At 42.4% G+C, this 21,362-nt stretch overlaps 1 protein-coding gene across 3 annotated transcripts in view; it reads left to right on the top strand.

The window, feature by feature from the left end:
* Positions 1–1,511: 1,511 nt before the first annotated feature.
* The window catches only part of LOC124256312 (N-acetylneuraminate 9-O-acetyltransferase-like), a 60,591-nt gene continuing 40,740 nt past the window's right edge, over positions 1,512–21,362 (top strand). For all 3 annotated transcript variants that reach the window (XM_046690290.1, XM_046690289.1, XM_046690288.1), the window contains exons 1-7: positions 1,512–1,652; positions 3,600–3,696; positions 10,749–10,935; positions 11,273–11,386; positions 11,586–11,637; positions 11,929–12,000; positions 19,777–19,867. In XM_046690290.1, coding sequence (XP_046546246.1) covers positions 1,526–1,652; positions 3,600–3,696; positions 10,749–10,935; positions 11,273–11,386; positions 11,586–11,637; positions 11,929–12,000; positions 19,777–19,867 — 740 coding nt within the window. In that variant the 5' untranslated portion in view covers positions 1,512–1,525. The remainder of the gene's footprint in view (positions 1,653–3,599; positions 3,697–10,748; positions 10,936–11,272; positions 11,387–11,585; positions 11,638–11,928; positions 12,001–19,776; positions 19,868–21,362) is intronic.

The raw sequence follows: 21,362 nt of genomic DNA, 5'->3' as shown, positions 1-21,362 counted from the left end.
AAGCGTCCGCTTGTCACGCCGAAGACCCGGGTTCGATTCCCCACATGGGCACAATGTGTGAACCCATTTCTGGTGTCCCCCGCCGTGATATTGCTGGAATATTGCTAAAAGCGTCGTAAAGCCATTACTCACTCTGCTACTCACTGCTACTGAAAGTTGCTCACGCCGCAGACCCGGGTTTGTTTACAATGAATTTCCCCGCCGTGCAATATTGCTAAAAGCGGCGTAAAACTCAAACGTGACTGCGTTGCCATTGTTTACGAATTTCGCAAAAGGCCGGGGAAACGTCGCTTGACTGCGAAACGCGCTCGGATTGGCTACAACCATACAATTTGTCGTATGAAAATAGAGCAAGTTCTATTGCTTGCAACTCGCTTCCCACAAGTTGTATGCAACAAAAATCTGTCCAACTCGGGAGTTCACATTTTGAAATTCGTTGCAATCCACAAATGTTATACAACAAATTGCAACGTGGGAACGCGCCTTAAGGGATCGGTGCCATGAAACCTATCAACTGAGCAGTTCAATGCAGGAGTACTTCTTCGTATCCATAGAAATTCTGATATTGACTTTGATCAAATTCTTGGCGATTTTGCACAAGAACAAAAAAAATAAACTTGTATTACCTTTTACAGTAATGGTATCAGATTTACACCCGTTTTGCAACTGGGATCATTCTTTGAGATCGTTACAAAACATACTTGTGTTCAGTTCGCCATTTTTGTATTTTTCCCAAAAAATATCCATTTTGGTTTTCATTTGAACCTTTGTTCTGTTGTCGTGGTCCTGATATAGGTTTAAAAAAATGAAAGAATGTTTTATAGTATATACCATAGAGAGGCGGTATATCTCTAATCATCTGCCAAATATTAATTAAAATTCCCGTGCTACTTCTCTGGAAACTAGGGCTGACAGTCTAGATCTGAACCGAAGACCTGACAGTATCAAATAACACCAATCTGAACTGCGTCCGCTGTGTAGTAGATAGCGTCTCTGCCCCGAGCGTATATTGGGTCGGTGGTTCTCTTAACTCACCGCTTTATTTTTGAAGGATGTAGTAATTTTAAAATGGCTTAATTTTGCCGTTTCTCTGCTTGACACTCGACATAAGGGGATAAAACAAAGATCGGTTAGATCGGAGTTATTAAATTGTTAAACTGCAGCATGTATATTGTATCCCACTAGCCTAGCACTATGAAAACCGGAGTTAAACTCCATTTCACGAACGCCCTGGCATTTCAAGGGCTGAGACGATCTCTCCAAATTTCAACTTTAGAACTGATAGTCTATGATAAACGACATACAAATTAGACAATCTCTACGAAATATTTGTATTACTTAATTTTAATGTTTCGATTTTCTCAAAATATGAAATTGATTGGAAGTCTGAATGTTCTATTTCTGAAAACAGATGTATCTTGCTTCTCGGGAGAATTGTATATTTTACGCACGCTTTATAGATCTACCGGTCAACTCCCTTGAAGTCTCGTACATAAGACGAGAGTCAACGAGACATGGGGGAAATATGGCGGAAAGAAGCACATCGACTCACGAAATTACACATTACCTGAACGTAGAAAATGCGAAAATTGCTGCATTTCTCATGGTATCGGGATTTATCCTATACCATGGGGTTTTACATCTCAAATTCGGTAAGGTTTTATTAATGCAATTTCTCATTACTGTCTCAGTTCCTCATCTGAATACCTCATTTGTTTGGTTTTTTCACATCGTCGTCAATGGACGAACGTGCTATCAAAAACAACACTACAATCATTCCTATAGTTTCGTTTAGGGCGGGGTGTTGTATAATGAATTATACATCTCAGGTTAAGTTGAAACCGGTGTTAGTGCTCTCTGCACTTGACACTGGCATGTTTCGCAAAGGCACATGTCTCATCACGTCGCTTCAAAATCGTCAGATGTTTTCGTGACTCATGGTGTCCGCACGTAACGCACGTTCATTTATCTTCAGTAACTCTTATTCAATGGAAACTAAAAATGGTAAATAGTATTTGATCAAATATATCTTTAGTCCGTTTTGAACAAGCTGTAATTGCAAAATATGGGTTTATGGTCTAATGCTTAATGGTTAAAGGATATTACAGTGAAAATATAGATTAAACGACAGGTGAGGATATTTAAACAAGCATCTTGAGGAATAAAATGGCAGCAGAAAATGTTAAAAACCTACTCATATTCCAGAATCTTCAAAGATTTATTGTATCAAGCAGAGTTGTCATGTGGCCTGAATTTGTAGTGGAAAATTAACTTGCCGTTGATCATCATGATCATAGTTCTGTGTTGTGGTTAGTAGATTACTGCTATTTGCCACGGTATCAAGTACTACACTTTCTCAGTCAAGTACAGTTTCTTGTACTTTGTGTAGGTCGAGTCCCATCCAGGATTTGAATCCTCACTTTCAGAGAGTCTGGCACCTAATAGCCAGCACACAAAAACTCATACACTGGACAGCAAGCTTTGTGTGCCCCTCTGACAAGTGTAACTTGCCGCGGGACCCAATGCCTAAGCTATGAATACACATAGCCTTTTGAAAGTGGCCATCTGTAACTTATGCTATATTTGGGATTACTTTCTTCGTAAAGTGCTTATTGTAGTAACCCGTGAAGATCCAGGTTAGAATTGATCTTCACTAACCCATACTTGTTGTAAGAGGCGACTATGGGGATCAGGTGGTCAGACTTGCAGACTTGGTTGACACATGTCATCGTAGCGTAGATCGATGCTCATGCTTTTGATCACTGGATTGTCTGGTCCAGATTTGATTATTTCCTGACTGCCCCCATATGGCTGGAATATTGACGAGTGAGGCATAAAACTAAACTCACTCACTTAGGTCAAACCAAAAAAATGTTGTGGTTCCGATTACACCTCTAAAATTTAGGGTGGGTAGGTAGGTAGGGATCCTTTTTTTATATACATTTTTTTTAGAAGTAAAGTACGAACGTAGAACACATTCATCAATGTGTAATTGTTTATTCAGTTAAGCTTACGGGCATCATGTCGACTTTCTTTATCAGAATGACCAATGTCCGTTGGTGACAAGAAAAACAATGATATCTGAATGCATATTTTATTCATACCTCTAAAAAACTAGGGTCGGCACCAGAATTCAAGGATCGGTTGGGTAATCGGAACCACAAAACATTTTTAGGGCTTACTGTAGTACTTGTCCCATCTGGGATTTAAACACATTCTCTCAGAGTGAGGTACCTAATCACCAGCACACAAAGACACTCATTGGCAGGCTGTAAGTCTAATCATGGTAAGATAAGCAAAGTACCTTTGAATTCATCTCACTCCTATTTGTGAGGGGCAGTGGGGTAGCTAGTGGTTAAGTCGTTCGTTCGTCATGCCGAGGACCCGGGTTCGATTCCCCACATGGGTACAATGTGTGAAGCCCATTTCTGGTGTCCCCCGCCATGATATTGCTGGAATATTGCTAAAAGCGGCGTAAAACTAAACTCACTAACTCACTCACTCCTATTTGTGAAATAGTTTTATGTGACAGTGTCAAAGTTGTTCAGTCAATCAGACAGCAAGATTTCCCAACGACATCCATGGTTTCCTCCTCACAGGTAATGACTCGTGCACATGGCTCCTGAGCGATGGCAGGTTCCCCGGCTACAGCACCTGGCAGCCATATGGATGCATGATGCACAAGTATTCAAAGAGGTACAGTGGCTTCATATTTAGTAGGTGTAGTTAGAAATGAACATTGTGAACTATTAGTATTCAAAATTAGCATGAGTCAAGGTCTCCTTGTCATAGCCCTAATGTTAAGTTTTTGGTGACATTCACTGATTCAGACTTCCCGTCCCTTTTTCAGACCGTCACATGTGTAAGTGACTCCTCTATCCTCTCTACATGGTAGTCACTTGTACAAGTAGCAGAGAACCGTCTTGCATACCCATAACATGCTCTATTCATTCAATAGGGTATAGGGTCGGTCGAGGTACGGGAAACGGACATATATATTTTTTGGCCTTACTTAAAGATTAGTCTAGAAGTTGGTTATGGTCATTTATTGCAACAGGATCCATAATATGGAAAAAGACAGTATTACTCTGATATCTCTCGGAGCTCATGCAGAACATGCAAACTGTCCCAGTTTGATCATGTACCATGTCTTACAGATATATACAATTTGTAGTTAAAACTTTCGGGGCGGTGGGGTAGCCTAGTGGTTAAAGCGTTGGCTCGTCATGCCGAAGACCCGGGTTCGAATCCCCACATGGGTACAATGTGTGAAGCCCATTTCTGGTGTCCCCCGCCGTGATGTTGCTGGAATATTGCTAAAAGCGGCGTAAAACCAAACTCAGTCAGTCAGTCAGTTAAAACTTTCAATTCTTTTGTATTCATATAGTTATTCTGGCACATCATAAACACAGTTGAGTGCACACAGTCGAGCAGAATGCATCTTGATCCATTTGTGAAATAACTGAATGCCTTTTGAGAAAGGCTAGATCATAAATAAAGTTTTAAGAAGAATTCCCCAGTCTGTTCTTTGATGCTGTGAAAGAAAGTAAATTGTATGCAGCACCCTTTAGTAGTGGTGCACCGATCGATCAAATAATCGGTTTGTTGATCGTTTGACAATCAAATTTCGTTTATTGATTTTAAAAAAATCCAATCGATAACACTGTATACTATCTTCAAGAATAACAAACGATTGGTGTGTACGTGCAAGATTTGTAAATACCTCCTGGTAGGCTCGCCATTGCAGCCGTAATACAGGGAGTCAAGTCTATTTATAGCTTGCCGGGGGAGCAGTCATTTTCTTCTTGTGCAGGTAGAGGCTTGCAGTGTAATAAAAGTTTTAGCTTGGATGCATATATTATTTGGACCCATAAGTACATGTTTGAATATGCAAGCATTGATGAAGGTTTCGTAAATGTAGTATGTTATGAAAATGTGGCTTTAAAAACAACAAATACTCCTGAGAAATATGTCACATGATCGAAACAAACGGTTTAATTGGCTGGGCAGACTGTCAACAAAATACCTGCTTTCCCGCACATGTGTTCGCTTCGAGAATTGTTTTTGTATTTGCGAAAGGCTCAATTCTCGTCAAATTCACTAACAAGGTTGGAAATGGATAACTTTATTGATACTTGTGACATCTACTCTTAGATCTATAGCCGTTCTATTCTGATTTCTACATCGAAGTCTACATGTAAATCTTCAGTTCAACTTTCTCAATTTTCACACACAAGTAATTGACATATGTATCGTTTAACTGTAAATAGTATGATCTAAATTCATATTTGTTGTCAAATACTCCCAAGATTTTCAATATCCTTTCGTCAATATGTTTACTCCATTTCTAGGAAGAATGGGATCTTGTGTCATATGACAGATCTTACAAGCGATCTTTTAGCAGTTGTCTCAACCAGCTGCTCTTGTGTTCATAAATCCATACTTGTAGTCGATCATTTATCGATAATTGATCGACAGAAGACATCGATAATCGATGATGGTTTTAGAGATCAATTCCCAACACTACCCTTTAGCGTGTTCAGGCACTGTGAACTTACATTAACTGTACCTTTGCAATTTTATATGTGCAGTCAGTACATGGAGTTTATACATTAATTAAACTGTTTGAGAGACATATGTTATATTTGGGATTACACTTTCTCAGCAAAGTAAATTCAGTACTTCAGTTGGGTTGAGTCCCATCCGGAATGCGAAACCCACACCCTCAGAGTCAGGCACCTAATCGCCGGCATACAAAGTCAATCGTTTAACCCGCTCAGCCATCGCAGCTTCCACAAAAATGGGGGCGGTGGGGCAGCCTAGTGCTTAATGCGTTTGCTCGTCCAGTGAAGACCCGGATTTGATTCCCCACGTGGGTACAATGTGTGAAGTCTATTTCTGGTGTCCCCTGCCGATATTGCTGGAATATTGCTAAAAGCGGCGTAAAACTAAACTCACTCACTCCACAAATATGGAAGTTGGACAGCTTGTAGTCTAGACTGCAGACTTTGTGTACCCCTCTGATAAGTGTAAATTGGCACGGCTCCCACGGCTGAAAGCTATGAATACTCAATGCCATTTAGAAAGTGATCAAATGTAACATATGTTATATTTGGGATTACACTTTCTTAGTAAAGTACAAATTCTAGTACTTTTGTTGGGTTGAATCCCATCCGGGATGCGAACCCACACCCTCAGAGTCAGGCACCTAATCGCCAGCACACAAAGCACAATACGCAAGATTCCTGCGTATTGGACGCAGAAATTTGGTGAAGTACCCCCAAACTAAAATCCTGTGCGTCCTTGTGAACATATAATTTTTTTCTGGGAAAGAACTTTCTGAGTTTGTAGTGATATCCCATATTAAAATATATTTACAATCATTATTCTAATGACATTGAAAGTAACACATATCTTAACATAATCATTATCAAATGGGAAGCATTCATTATCATTGATTTAATGCAAATTGATGGACCCCCAATTTTGGAAATGGACTCTCAAAAAAATATGCTCTGAGTCCCGAGGACTCCCAGTTTTGAAGAGCTATGTAAAACCCTGACAAAGTCAGTCGCCTAACCCGCTGAGCCACCGTGGCTTCCACAACAATGGAAGCCAGACAACTAATAGCCTTAAGATGCTATAAATGCTGAGTATCATGTTGAATCAGATATATCATTGAATGCAGTCTCAATGTTGTTAAACATTTGCTAAAATATGAACACAATAAAAAAAATATAGCAGTTTGTCTACCAAAGGCAGCTTGTTTAGAATCATTCATATATATATCCCAGTGTTTCAGTGAAACTTGGCCCTGATTGGTTGCCATGGTAATGTGTGACTGGAATAATGTGTCTGCCTCAACATCTGAATAGGTGTCCCATTATGTATGTTATTTCAATGTCTGGATTACCTGGCCAGCTGTTGTAAAAATCCATATTTGCTGTCATGGTACCTGTATGTATATTATCATGTGCAGTGCTGCATCACTCATGGACTGAGGGACCAATCGTTGATTTTTCTGCACCAACTCACGGGCTGGTATTCCGCTCCAAGTGTGCAGCAATGGACATTGAAAATCTGAACTGGAGTAAATAAATGTCCTTGTTTATGTTACATGTTATCACCATTATATACTTATTGAAGTGATGTTTATTTCACTGATCAATAACAGGATGTTAAGAATATATTTGCAAGAACTACAAAAATCCAAAATGTGAGCTAAAATACTTACTTGCCTGCAAAGGTCAATTATTTGGGAGTCATTTTAGCTAACGGCATTGCCTTGTGAGTCTGAGAGCATGGTGCATTGATAGACTCGATAGTCCATGACTGGTTAAAACATTGAGGAACAGCTTGTTTTGACAAAATCTACATGATCGAGTTTGTTCACATAAACTTTTTGTTTGAAACGAGCACCTGACCTATCGAATGTGACATACATAACTACCCATGTAGCTTGACATGTAGAGAATGATTTGTTGGATGGCTTAATCGTGACTACAATGTAGGACATGTATGTTTGTGTGTGTTGACATTGTACAGGGGGAGATTGTCAAGGACCATAGGTCTTTCTGTGTATTCAATCAGAACACCCACATATGATCAGGTAGTCTGTCTCAAAGTCCATGAGCTGCATAATTTTCCTCCTGCCCAGCCCTTTCTGTAATGCTAAAGCCCTAAATGAAGCAAGTCTAGATTTCCTCAACTTCAGGCCATCTCACTGGGGCTCCTCTTTAAATTATGATCTATGTATATCTATATATTCAGAGACTAAGCATGGCCTGGGAAAGCGAAATCTGGACTAAACCTCCTCAGTTTAGGTTTCGCTTTCGCGGGAACGGTCAAGCTACAGTTAACACTGAATTTCGCGTTCCCGAGACTCTCAATACACAAGAAAAACAAAGAAGTGTGAGTTGTCGTCTGATACCGTAGTCATGGTAGAAATTTAATATATATAAGTAACAATAAATATTTGAGCCACAGACTTTTCACTGATAGGTCACATGGATGGATCATGTGGAGGTGGAATTGAAAATATCGTGCATAGACAACTTACATCGTTAAGCATTCATTGACGTTATTTTCGTTACCGCAATGTAATTATTATTAGTGAGATCTGCTCGAACAACCATCTTTGCACGGTGGATTAAATAAAATAGTCAAATAAGTCAAACAACAAACAAATTTTACTACACAGCTCCAATACTTCTTTTCTCAGAGGGTTTTCCTACACCGATGCTTAAACTTGTCATAGATCAAGTGCTGAAACTTGAAACAACTGAAACTTCATGTCAGTTAGAGGCTAACAGATGAAGTATTGGGGTCACGGCTAATATGAAATACGGTAATCCGATGTTTTCTTAGCACTTCGGTTTCGCTGCACTTCTAGCACAACTTTGGTTTTCGCTTTACCAGGAGTGGGGGAATATTGAAATTTCGCTTTCCCGGGCCGACACCGTCTTATTAGTACAATTTTATTTTTTTCACTTCCTGCACCAGGTGCAACTGAGTGAATTAATCAGGTTGCACCAACAAAATATTGGCTACACAATCATATCACTGTCAGTGACAGGTGACGAGTCTTTATTAGCAGAGTGAGAGGGATATTCATGGCCAGCATCACTATTTCCAGAAAAGCTCACATTACTCAGTGTCTGAAAGGATGTTTGGATACATTGTTTCTTTTTTAACTGACATTTTCATTCATGAATTTAATTTCTTTTCCTCTGGACCAAATCAGCTTGTCCACCATTACATATGATGTGTACAAGATTGTGTACAGTGTGTGATCTTTATTACTTTACTGATTTAATGAGCATGAAAACAGACTGTTTACATTTTCGGTTCTGATAATTTATTCACCTGGTACACGCGATATGAGAAGACCTATTTAATACCGGAAATATACAACATTAAGCATGTTAAGACTGCTGCCATGCAGTGTGCGGAATAGTTTCCAAATGTTGCTTGCCAGTCGGGATAGCTATGTCTGAAAGTTACTAGCCCACAAAATAATTCACTGGCCCAAAGTCTGAATGTAGAAACTAAGCAAAAAAATTTACAAAAAGTTAAAGTACCATCATCTATCAGGCCATTATCTTGCATGATTTAAAAGTGCATTAGAACTTAACAAGTTGGAGAGAGTGATGCATTTAAAAAATTACCCTGTGAATATTCACCAGTCAGTCAGGATAGCGACTGCAGGGATTTACTGTCCTCACGGGATTTCTACTAGCCATGGGCTAGCGAGCTAGTGACTATTTTGCACACTGCTCCCATGTACGTGCGATGGATAATGTTGCCAGCACTGGCTGTCACCAAACAATGAAAGTTACCTGCACTGGTGCAGCCTGGAAACTCAATCCCTGATAATAATCTACCTGACAAGGTTTAGCTGTGAGTTGAATCCACAGTGAACATGTGAGAAATAGATTAACTGAAGCTTTATGTATTTAATCATGGTAATACTGATAGTTTGATTCCTCACATGGATACATTATGTAAAGCGTAATTTCTGGTGTTCCTGATATTCGTGATATTGCTGGAATATTAATAAAAGTGGCTTTAAATCAAACTCACTCACTCATATTCACTCATTCACTTTCGAGGTTAGGACAGTCAGTCATGCCGAGATGACAAACATGGTTATATAACCATCATATGTGTTAACTTCATGAGTTCGTGAGGTTTATGTTCCTCTTGAAAACAGGTTAAAATGGATTTTTAAAATGAAACTTTTTGTTTCCCTGTCTCGAGCATGGAACTATGGGGACAAAACAGGATCCGTTGGGGTTTGAGTTGTATATGTTTAAACTGGATGGCATAGAATGTTTCAGTGGGCTAGCAATATATCATTTTCAGTGTTCAGTAGTCTAGAGTAGTTCAAACTAAAAGGTGAGGTGAAATTGGGTTTAAAGTCGTGCTTGAGAATATTTCGCTCATATGACAACGTGCATGCATGCGTATGTGTATGTGCGGCTGCTTGTACTAGTCCAGACTTAAGTTACAGTGCTAGCCCACTGAGATACCATGCCACAGTCCTTTAGGTACCCATTAATGCCGAACGCCAGGCATGGACCAACAAGTACCATATGTTAACGTCTTTTGGTATGACAAGGTCGGGGATCGAACCCGCGACCTTCCGCTCTAACCACTATACCACGGAGGCGGTCATAAACTTAAAGGACATTCACACATGCGCAAGCATGTATACATGTCACTATAACCTACGGGTCTTCGGCTTTAACGATTAGGGTACCCAATTGCTCCTGGAAGTGTAATAATCTTGACTGCAATGTAATTCACACACACACACACACACACACACACACACACACACACACACACACACACACACACAGACAGACAGAGTGATATTGCTGGAACATTGCTAGAAGCGATGTAAAACCCAACTCACTCAAAACAATGTTAAGCATTGCTTGTTTCATTAGAGGGCATGGTTTTACAGGGATGTTGAGGCTATTGGTGTTACATGACATTGTTAACAGCATGATCAGCAGTAACACAGTCCCTGTTGCCTATGCATGCTATTGTTCTGTGGGGCAGATTGTTAGTCTAGTGGTTAAAGCGTTTGCTAGTCACGCCAAAGACTCAGGTCCGATTCCCCACACGGATACGATGTGTGAAGCCCATTTCTTGTGTCCCGCCATGATATTGCTGGAATATTGCTAAAAGCGGCATAAAACTAAACTCACTCACTCACTCAAGTTCTGTGTCTGTTCCAGTGACGCCAGGATGTGCATGCACTATGTGTCCTACTGGGGAGGCAGGAATCACATCACATTCGTAGGCGACTCGAGAATCCGGCAACTGTACTTTGAGTTTGTCAACCTTATCGGGTCAAAGGAGGTGGAGAAACAGAAGGCTCATACAGACATCCATTTCCAGGATGAAAAGATCAGTGCCAGAATCGTGAGTAGTGCTTTGTGGCCCTCGGGAGAGTAGGTTGTTTGAGAGTTCTAGGTAAGGATAGGTCCTTGCTTGAATGTCAGTAACTTGTTGTAATTGGCCCGCTGCTAAAGATTTTGGGGTCCATAGATTCAAACACTGTACATCTTAAAGGTTAAAACCTCATTTACTGCTATTAAACAACAATTTGAAATAATGTAATTGTTGTAATGTTTAGAGCTTAATCGGGCAATCATCAGAACATTTGGGCACACTTTATTTGACAAAGACACACCTAAATTATCTGTCTGGTTAAAACAATTGCATTTCCTTGACTCATTAATTCTCTCTATGATTTCAGGATTTCCTGTGGCAGCCAATGGTGAATCTCTCCATGTTTTATATGTACAAGAACTTCCTGCTCAGCGAGCCCGGCGGCGCCAGACCAAACCTGGTCATAACAGGCAGTGCAACGGTGAGTTCCTGCAAGTGCAAGTTGAAATAAGGTACCAAGGTTTATTGGTTAAAACAATAAATACACAATACTATTAAAACCTATTATCTGTAATTCCCACCAAGATCATTGTGTGGTGGAATTTAATTATGAGCCAACTGAAAATGTATTATATTGTAACATCTTCTAATTTCTTCTCTTGCTTTGTGTATTTTTTCAGTGGTGCATAAAACTGAACAATGGCAGCAAGAATGCTCTGAACAACTATCAAGGTATGTTTAACCCACCAACCTGTGAACATCTGGGTTAGAATTGGTCTTCAGTAGCTCATACTCGCAAGAGGCGACTAACAGGATTTGGTGGTCAGGCCCACTGACTTGGTTCACACATGTCATCATACCCCAGTTTCATAGATTGGTGCTCATGCTGCTTTGATCACTGGGTTGTCTGGTCCAGATTCGATTATTTACAGACTGCAGCCATATAGCTGGATTATTGCTGAGTGCGGCTTTAAACAAGAACTCAACCAACCAAAAATCTACACTATTTTCCATCTGTTTCAGTGAATCTCACAACAATTGTTCCCCTCTTCCATAAGCTGAAAGATACAACCCAAATACTCTGGATGCTGCAAGGTATTTATTTACACTACCACCGTAGTCTACCTGCACTGTAAACTTAGTTGAAGTATTGTTGAAAACCATCACAGAATGGTTCCACAGCATCTCATCGCCTTTGTGTTTCGACATTGTTGATGGTTATTGATGTTGTCAATAGCTGGTTTGTTTCATCCAGACTATTATTTACAGGCTGACTGTGCCAATAAGAGTCACTTCCTTAAAATTATCCAATAGTCAATCTGCTTTATCAGTGTGTGAAATTTACGCTGGTCCTGTGGTCCCTGGCTAGTGAAAAATCATCAGGACCACTAAATGATACATTTGCAGTGGTCCTGGTGGCCTGTGAATTTTGTATTGATAGTTAAGTAAATCTACAAATGTTAATTTTTAAACTTATCCTATCTCACGACTTGCACCTCTCTCTCTTCATTCGACCATGAGTGGAAACGAATTAAAACTTTACTCAAGACCTACCTTGCCCCTCTCCCCGTGCTGTGCATGCCTTCCTGTCTCAGTCGTGCTCACTAGTCCATGACAGCACGAGGCATCGCAGTGCTCCTCACCCACGTGATCACCTCACATACTCATTCTCTTTCTTATCGCTCCACTGAGTGGCCGTGAAAATTTTTTCGTCTGAGAATTGCTCAAAATGGTTAAGCCTGTTAAGGCCAGTAAGCGGAAGTTTTAAGCCCGTTGTAATAAAGTATTTTCAGCATGGGACCCTCACACATCGTGTGTTGATTGTGTGGGTGTTTGTGACTGGGACACACAGCTGTCCTAAGTGTTCAGGTCTGTCTAATGAGGCTTTTAAATCTTACAAGCGTGCTTGTGCCAGGCGTTTGGCAGATAAGGCTAGGACTAATTCTGCGGGGTCTGGTCCATCTCCGCTAAGAAACAATGCTTAGATCGCCCCACCCTCACTGCTCACCGTTCTCAATCGCCCGTCTCACCTGGCGAAGATTTTATGGACGCTTAAATCCGGATTCCTATTTATCTGAGAGCGTTAGAAGGCTTTTAGGGGAGCTTCCCTCACCCAGTTTACGTTCTCATGAAGCGTACCAGGGTGGTAATGACCGATATTTCTTCTCGCCAGACCTGCGATCTACAATATCTCGTAGGTCTGCTTCTTCGAACGATCACAGACTTCGAGAACTTCTAAGCATTCATCGTCGGCAGGGATCGGTGGCGGTTGGACCGACCAGCTCTCCTATTTCCACGGTTTCATCTCACGGAACAATTCACCCAAACAAGTTTAGTCACCATCTGGTGCGAAGGTTCGAATGCGTTCTTCCACGGCTGGGAGGAGTTCTAGGTCTCGTTCACTTTCCCGAGCCGGCTCACCCGCCGAGCCGGCTCACCCTGCCGAACCGGCTCACCCTGCCGAACCGACTCCTCACGGCCGAGCTCCACGCAGCTCAGCCAGAACATCCTCGAAAAGAGTTCAGTTGATCGAACTGATTCCGCGTAGTCGAATGGGTTCCTCTGGCCGTACTGTTTCACGTACTCAAATAGGTTCACCAGGACGAACCGGTTCACATTCCCGACTCAACTCACCTCAACATGTGCTTCCGTTCGACTCACCACAGCGTTTTGATTCCCGTAGTCGTTCAGTCTCACCTAGTCGAAGTGGTTAAGCCATTTCCATCCGTTCACCTAACCGCTTGGTGTCTTTCGTCAGAGGGATAATAGAAGTCGGTCTCATTCACCTCAGGGGAATCAGAATATCCCCTCTAGCCAGCCTAGTGCTAGTAGCGTCTTCACGGTCAGTGCCTTTACATGATAGTACACATCAGCAGCGCCGTTCTGTACGGGTGGTTTCACCTGCTAGGCAGCGTTACGCTTCAGTGGATCAGCTATCACCTTCCACCTTTCCACTTCTATTTTGCCTTGGTCACAGATTATTGCTGAGTCTTGGAATCCTGCTATTGATTCCTCTCCAGCGCCCGGATTTAGATACCATGCTTCGTGCCGTTACGTCGGCTTGGCATCAGTGTCATTTCGTCCTCACATGTTCAACAATGCGTCTGGCGTTACTTAGCAATAATCGTTCTGGGGATTTGAGGGATCAGACTTCGATCTCAGACTACTTTCCCTTCACCTGGGCAGTCAGACATCTCCACTCCTGATGGCAGTTTTGATGTTGTTGAACCGCCCATACGCGTGCTAGCCTGGATAGTTGAAAAACTTCAGCTACCTTTTAGTAAATCTCCAGATGATTTGGCCACGTCTTATGCCATGACTAATAGAGATGTTGCCAGTATCACACTTCCTTTCGTCCATGTCTTCAACAATTGCCTTCTTCTCTTGGCGGCTTTCAACAAGCTTAGAAGGGCGAAGGATGGTTTGTCTGCTCCAAGGTTCCGACCATCCACGGCACATACTCATGGTGTGAAACTTTGGTCAGCGGCACCTTCAGTCGATGATGACATTTCCATGGTCTGTGGCAAGCGTTCCATTTAGCCAGTATTTGGTGGAAGACAGGGAATTGGCTCACTTAGATACTACGGTTAGCCATGCTATCCCTGCCATTAGCTGCATTATTTCAGCTGTTGGCGCTGTGGTGGAGGCTGTCAATCATGCATATCACGGACCAGGGCGCACATCAGGGGTAGTATGACTCTGATTTTAGACCAATTCCAGGTGGTCTTCGAGCAATTGTCTCATTTTTTGGCTATTTACTTGCAATGCGGCGGCGGGTCCGTTGAATTTCTCCTCATGGGAAGATAGATTCAAGGCTGAATTATTTCGTCAACTATGGTGGGGATCACGGTGTTCAGTGGGGCTATTGCAGAAGTAAGCATCCAAGGTGGACCGTCTTAACCAATTTCAAGTATCTGTCGATCTCTTGGAATTGCAAAAATTCAGCTCCAAGATTCTATCGCGGCATCGCCCGAACGCACAATTTACCCCTTCCAACCCAGACCTCCGGGACTGTATGAAAGGCACGGCGCTTCTCAACCACGTGGCAGAGGCAGGAGGCCATTTCGTGGTTCCGCATCACGTCGCCCCTATCGACCCGACACTGGAACTGGACATAGACGAGTCCAAACAGTGACTCACGGAAGTCAGAGCTTCGGATTGGTTCTGCGGATCCGGTGGTTCCAGTGTTCGATTCCCCTGTAGGAGGGAGGTTAGGTCTGTTTGCTCCCAACTGGGAGTTTCTGGGAGATCCATTTGTCACAATGACTCTCATTCCGCGGCTATCGACTGCCTGTGGTGGGGATCCACCCTCACCATTCAACCCTTGCAGCAAATATATCCTCTGGATCGGGCTGCAGTCCTTTCGACTACAATCCAAACTCTACTGGAGAAACATGCGATAGAACAACTAGATCAGGTGTGCATAACTCCAGGATTTTACTCCCGATTTTTCTGGTGCCAAAGAAAAACTCCAGCAAGTTATGTCTCATCTTCAATATGAAGACATTCAGCTTCGATTCCTGCAACAACCACCTCATTTTCGCATGGTATCGGTCAGTCTTCTCCGCTCAATTCTGAAGAAGGGGATTTCCTCATATCCCACGATCTTCAAGACGCATACCTGCACATTCCGATTCACCCAGATCATCGGAAATATCTAAGGTTCACCTTCGGGGGCCATCACTTCCAATGGAACGTCCTTCCATTTGGAATCTCTGACCCGTGGCTTTTTACTCGGGTGACCAAACCCATCAGCAGTTTCCTACATTCTCGGGGAGTGACCTTGAAAGCTATATCGGCGATTGTATTCAGGCACAACAGGATCAAAGTTCTTCAAATCCATCGGAGTTCACCATCAGGCTGCTCAAACAGTTAGGGTGGCTCCTCAATTCTGAAGTCGGAGTTAACACCGACTCGCAGACTTCAGTTCATAGGAGCAATCTTCGACACAGAACGAGCCAAGTTGTTTGTTCCCCAGGACAGGTGGACCAAAATTCAGCGTCTGGTTCGCTAGCCTTGGATCACCCCAGAACTCTCGCCAGTGGCAGGAGTTGCTGGGCGTCTTAACGTCAGCTCAGGCTCTGACTTACAGAGGTCAACTGCAGCTTAGCCCACTTCAGTTATTTCTGCGCCCTCATCTTCAAACCAACAACCCTCAGGTGTTGATTCGGTTACCCAGGGAACTCACGTCCAATTCTGCGTTGGTGGCTCAGCGTACAGAATGTTTCGCCGGCGTCTCTTTGGTGCCCTTCAGTCCAACCCATCAGTTGTTTGTGGGCGCTCTAGAAGGTCTCTAGAATAGGTTGGCAACCCATGTGCCCATAACTTCCTTCAGCATCAAGTGGCAGGGCAGTGGTCAGTTTCGCGAGACTTGACAAGTCACTTCCACATAAACATTCTGGAGTTCAAGGCAGTATTACTGGCGATTCAGCACTGGGCGGCTCTACTCAAGATGTCTCACCTGCTGATACAGTCCGACAATCAAGTGGCAGTAGTGTGGTACATCAATCACCTATAAACATTCTGGGTTCAAGGCATTACTCCTACAGTGGGCGTTTCGTTTCTATCTTCTGATAGATTCTCTCAACATCGTCGCAGAGCCAGGCACGTTTGATTCCGGAACAAAGAGCGTTGATTGCCCGGCGCTCTGTCTTCGTTCAAGAGCGTGATTGCCACAGAGTGACAACTCCTGCAACTCAAGATTTTTAGGACGATAATTTACCCGATCTCTCGACCGAGTGTCGACCTGTTTGCCACTGGGTTCAACTCCCAACTGCCGAGATTAAGTATCTCCATTCCAGATCCACTAGCTTGGGATCACGCGGCGCCTGGCCATTCCTGGGGACGGTCTCAACGCTTATCGCGTTTCCACCTCCGGCTCTACTTCACAAGGTCATTCAGAAAATTCTGTTAACCAACAAAGTACAACTACTTTTGGTAGCGCCATTTTGGCCAGCGAGAGTTGGTTAAATCGGCCTAAAAAGTCTAGTCAGTCGAAGCAGCATTCCTCTTCCCGTCGCGGGGACGACCTACTAGTTCATCCGCTTTTCGGGTGTATCAGAGTCACCACATACGTTCAATCTTCACGTTATGGCACATTTGCAGAAATCACTAATAGCCAAAGGTTATTCTCACAGAGTGGCCTCAGCTATCACTGCAGCTCATCGTGCGTCTACCGTTCTTTGTATGGCGATAAGTGGAAGAAATTTGAATGTTATTGTCGGTCAGAGGGATCGCTTCCCCTACTACTGCTTGCCCCAGGTTGTTGCGAATATTTACAACATTTGCGGGCTACAAGGAAACTCAAGGGTTCCACTTTAGCCACCTACTTGGCGGCTCTTAATTCGGTCCTAGCCACAACTTCTGATGCGAAGGTTTTGGCGGTACCTGAACTGCAGTACTTACTTTGTTCTTTTTAAGCTAGCCGACCAATCCAGGAAATTTAGATCCACCAGCTTGGGACTTATCCGTGGTCCTAAGCCACTTAGTGTCGAGCATTATGAACCCTTACAGGACAAGGAGTTTGAACAGGTTTCATTCAAGACCTTTTTCTTATTGCCTTGGCCACAGCGACACGTTATATCAGAACTGCATGCTCTAGATGTCAACCGTGTCCGTTTTGAACAGAGTAGACATGGCAAGGTATTTTTGGGTTAGTGCTGGGATTTTGTTGCAAAAACCAGTTGCGGGTCAACCTGATCGTCTTTTACAATCCGCCTTTGTCTACCATATTGGGTCCAGCAGATGTCGAAGATCTGTCTCTTTGTCCAGTCAGAGCACTTCGCATTTACCTTAAAAGCATCGCCAAGAGCGCCGCCGTCTGCGTAGAGACTATTTATACCCTTGTCTCACGGCTTCCAAAGGCGAAGTCTCTCGCACAACACTCTCATATTGGCTCTGAGCTACAATACTCTGAGCCTACACTTTTGCGGTTTGCCACCACCTCGACGGCAGTCAACCCTCATGAAACCAGGGCTTTGGCTTCTACTATGGCGTTGCATAGCAACTGCTCGTTAACTGCCATAATGGAGGGGTGTTTTTGGCGATCTGACACAGTATTTTCGTCTCATTACCTCAGAGATGTGTGGGTGGCGGATATTCAAGGCCTTCATCAGTTTGGACCACTTGTCCTTGCCCAGCACTTATCAGCGGCACAACCGCCCAGATAATGAACTTCCTTGTGCTCCGATGCTATATGGATCCCACTGTGCAGTTGATCCCAAGTCGCGATCGTTTCTGCTTGTGTACAATCTGACTAAATCTGGAAAACTTTTTCTGATTTCGTCTTTATTTCTTCGGGATTTAGATTTCTCCTCTCATTTGTTTGAGAATACGAAATTAGCCACCTCACTTACTGTCCTCTGCTCCACGGAGTAATTAAGTCAGTGAAGTGAGTCCTTCCCGAAGTGTTACGCCGTGGCGTTCATGCTCCTAAGTGCCTATACACATCTATGTGATCTTACTGTGGTAAGTAGTGGAAGTCATAAGATGATGTTGTGGTACTGAACGTTAAAATTGTGAGTTTTACCGATTCAATTTCTCTTTCACCCTCCTCGGGACGGTGTCTGTGGGGGTTGTTTCGAAGCAGGGTCTGGCCCGATACTAGTCGTTAGACTTTTATTACGGGGGTACCTTGGAAATCATGGCGATGCGACTGATTACACTCGTTAAGCTACGTCCTTTCACTTAGTGAAGGTAGTGACTGAACACCACATTGCTCGGGAATCTTGGTCCCTGGGAGCAATTGTGCTTAGTAAGTCAATGGGTTCGAACTAACCCTCGCACATAGTAACTTGGTAGTTATTGGCCTACCTTGTAGTTGCTTCCTACGGTTGTTTGGGCGTAACACTTAACTGTTATCGCTTGAATTCCGGGTAATCTATGACCCACCTTCCTACCGTGGGATAAGTGCAAGTCGTGAGATAGGATAAGTTTAAAAATTTGAAAATTTTAACTATAAATTGTATATTTATATACTTATCCTATCTCATGCGATAAGAATCCTCCCTACCTCCCCACTACATAGATTACCACCGTTCCGGTTTTGTCCTTTTATGGCTCCAAGATCGAGAATGAGTATGTGAGGTGATCACGTGGGTGAGGACTGCGCATGCCTCGTGCTGTCATGGACTAGTGAGCACGACTGAGACAGGAAGGCATCCACAGCACGGGGAGAGGGGCAAGGTAGGTCTTGAGCAAAGTTTTAATTCGTTTCCACTCATGGTCGAATGAAGAGAGAGAGTGCAAGTCGTGAGATAGGATAAGTATATAAATATACAATTTATAGTTAAAATTTTCAATTTTGGACCAGTGAATTACAGACAGGACCACTAATTATTGTCTACTTACTGGTCCTGTGGTCTGGTGGGAAATATTGAAAGGTTTGTTTCCCTGCTTTATGTGCATGCTCAGCTTTTGGGTGTTTTGGTATAAGTATGAAATATGTCATGAATATGACAAACAAACCAAACATAAATATGTTAGTAACTTGATCACAGTTGTATTTTAAGTTCCATGTTATTTGAAATACAAAACCCGCGAAGATCGAGGTTGGAATATTGACCTTCAGTTACCCATGCTTGTCATAAAAGGTGACTTAACGGGATCGGGTGGTCAGGTTCGCTGACTTGGTTGACACATGTCATTGGTTCCCAATTACGCAGATCGATGCACATGCTGTTGATCACTGGATTGTCTGGTCCAGACTTGGTTGTTTACAGACCGCCGCCATATAGCTGGAATATTTCTGAGCGCGGCGTAAAACTAAACTCACTCGCTCACTATTTGAATTACAACATAAATTCATCAATTTTTGCATTTTCCCATAAAATCTGTTTTTCTTGTTAATGTTGTTTGGTGTTGTTTCTTCAGATCCAGTGGTGGAAGAGAAACTGAATGCAAACCGCTCAATGATAACTAATGAACAAATTGATGACTACAACAAGGTTGCTTTGGATTTGTTGTAAGTAATGGTCTTTTCTCAAGCATACACTGTTGCAGTGTAATTGCCATGTTAGGGTTACAAGGATAACCTGTGAAGATGCGGGTTAGATTTGGTCTTCAGCAACCCATGTATTAAGTGATATGGCGTCAGATCCAACATGATTTGACCTTAATTTGAATGTATATTACAGCATTATTGCTTTGCTTAAGATGGTTCTTCATCTTGTAATTGATGGCGTTCTCCATGGCTTCAAAGATATTGAATTCATGGTTTTAGGCCAATCATCATAGAGAAAATGTTTTCTTCACTCATGGTGACTTCACATAAGGTCATGTGGCAGAGTCATTGTGGATTTGCGGATTCAGACAAATGATTTGACTTTAAGTGGACTATATATTACAGTGTTCATTCTTTGCTTAAGATGGTTCTTCATCTTGTAATTGATGGCGTTCTCCATGGCTTCAAAGATATTGAATCCATGGTTTTAGGCCAATCATCATAGAGAAAATGTTTTCTTCACTCATGGTGACTTCACATAAGGTCATGTGGCAGAGTCATTGTGGATTTGCGGATTCAGACAAATGATTTGACTTTAAGTGGACTATATATTACAGTGTTCATGCTTTGCTTAAGATGGTTCTTCATCTTGTAATTGATGGCGTTCTCCATGGCTTCAAAGATATTGAATTCATGGTTTTAGGCCAATCATAGAGAAAATGTTTTCTTCACTCATGGTGACTTCACATGGGGTCATGTGGCAGAGTCACTGTGGATTTGCGGATTCAGACAAATGATTTGACTTTAAGTGGACTATATATTACAGTGTTTATGCTTTGCTTGAGATGGTTCTTCATCTTGTAATTGATGGCGTTCTCCATGGCTTCAAAGATATTGAATTCATGGTTTTAGGCCAATCATAGAGAAAATGTTTTCTTCACTCATGGTGACTTCACATGGGGTCATGTGGCAGAGTCACTGTGGATTTGCGGATTCAGACAAATGATTTGACTTTTAAGTGGACTATATATTACAGTGTTCATGCTTTGCTTAAGATGGTTCTTCATCTTGTAATTGATGGCGTTCTCCATGGCTTCAAAGATATTGAATTCATGGTTTTAGGCCAATCATAGAGAAAATGTTTTCTTCACTCATGGTGACTTCACATTGGGTCATGTGGCAGAGTCATTGTGGATTTGCGGATTCAGACAAATGATTTGACCTTAATTGGACTGTAATTTACAGTGTTCATGCTTTGCTTAAGATGGTTCTTCATCTTGTAATTGATGGCGTTCTCCATGGCTTCAGAGAGATTGAATTCATGGTTTTAGGCCATTCTTAGAGAAAATGTTTTCTTCACTCATGGTGACTACACATGGGGTCATGTGGCAGAGTCGTTGTGGATTTGCGGATTCAGACAAATGATGTAAACATAAAAGGGAATGATGTTGCTTTTTGTTCATGATCGTGATGATAAGTATGATGAGAGGGGATATATTGGAATGGCTGTCACATT

The sequence above is a fragment of the Haliotis rubra genome, unplaced genomic scaffold (genome assembly GCF_003918875.1).
Source record: "Haliotis rubra isolate DU_JTF1 unplaced genomic scaffold, ASM391887v1 Scf624, whole genome shotgun sequence".
Classification (NCBI taxonomy): domain Eukaryota; kingdom Metazoa; phylum Mollusca; class Gastropoda; order Lepetellida; family Haliotidae; genus Haliotis; species Haliotis rubra.
The sequence above is the reverse complement of the archived record's forward strand: the minus strand, read 5'-3'. Positions and strand labels throughout refer to the sequence as shown.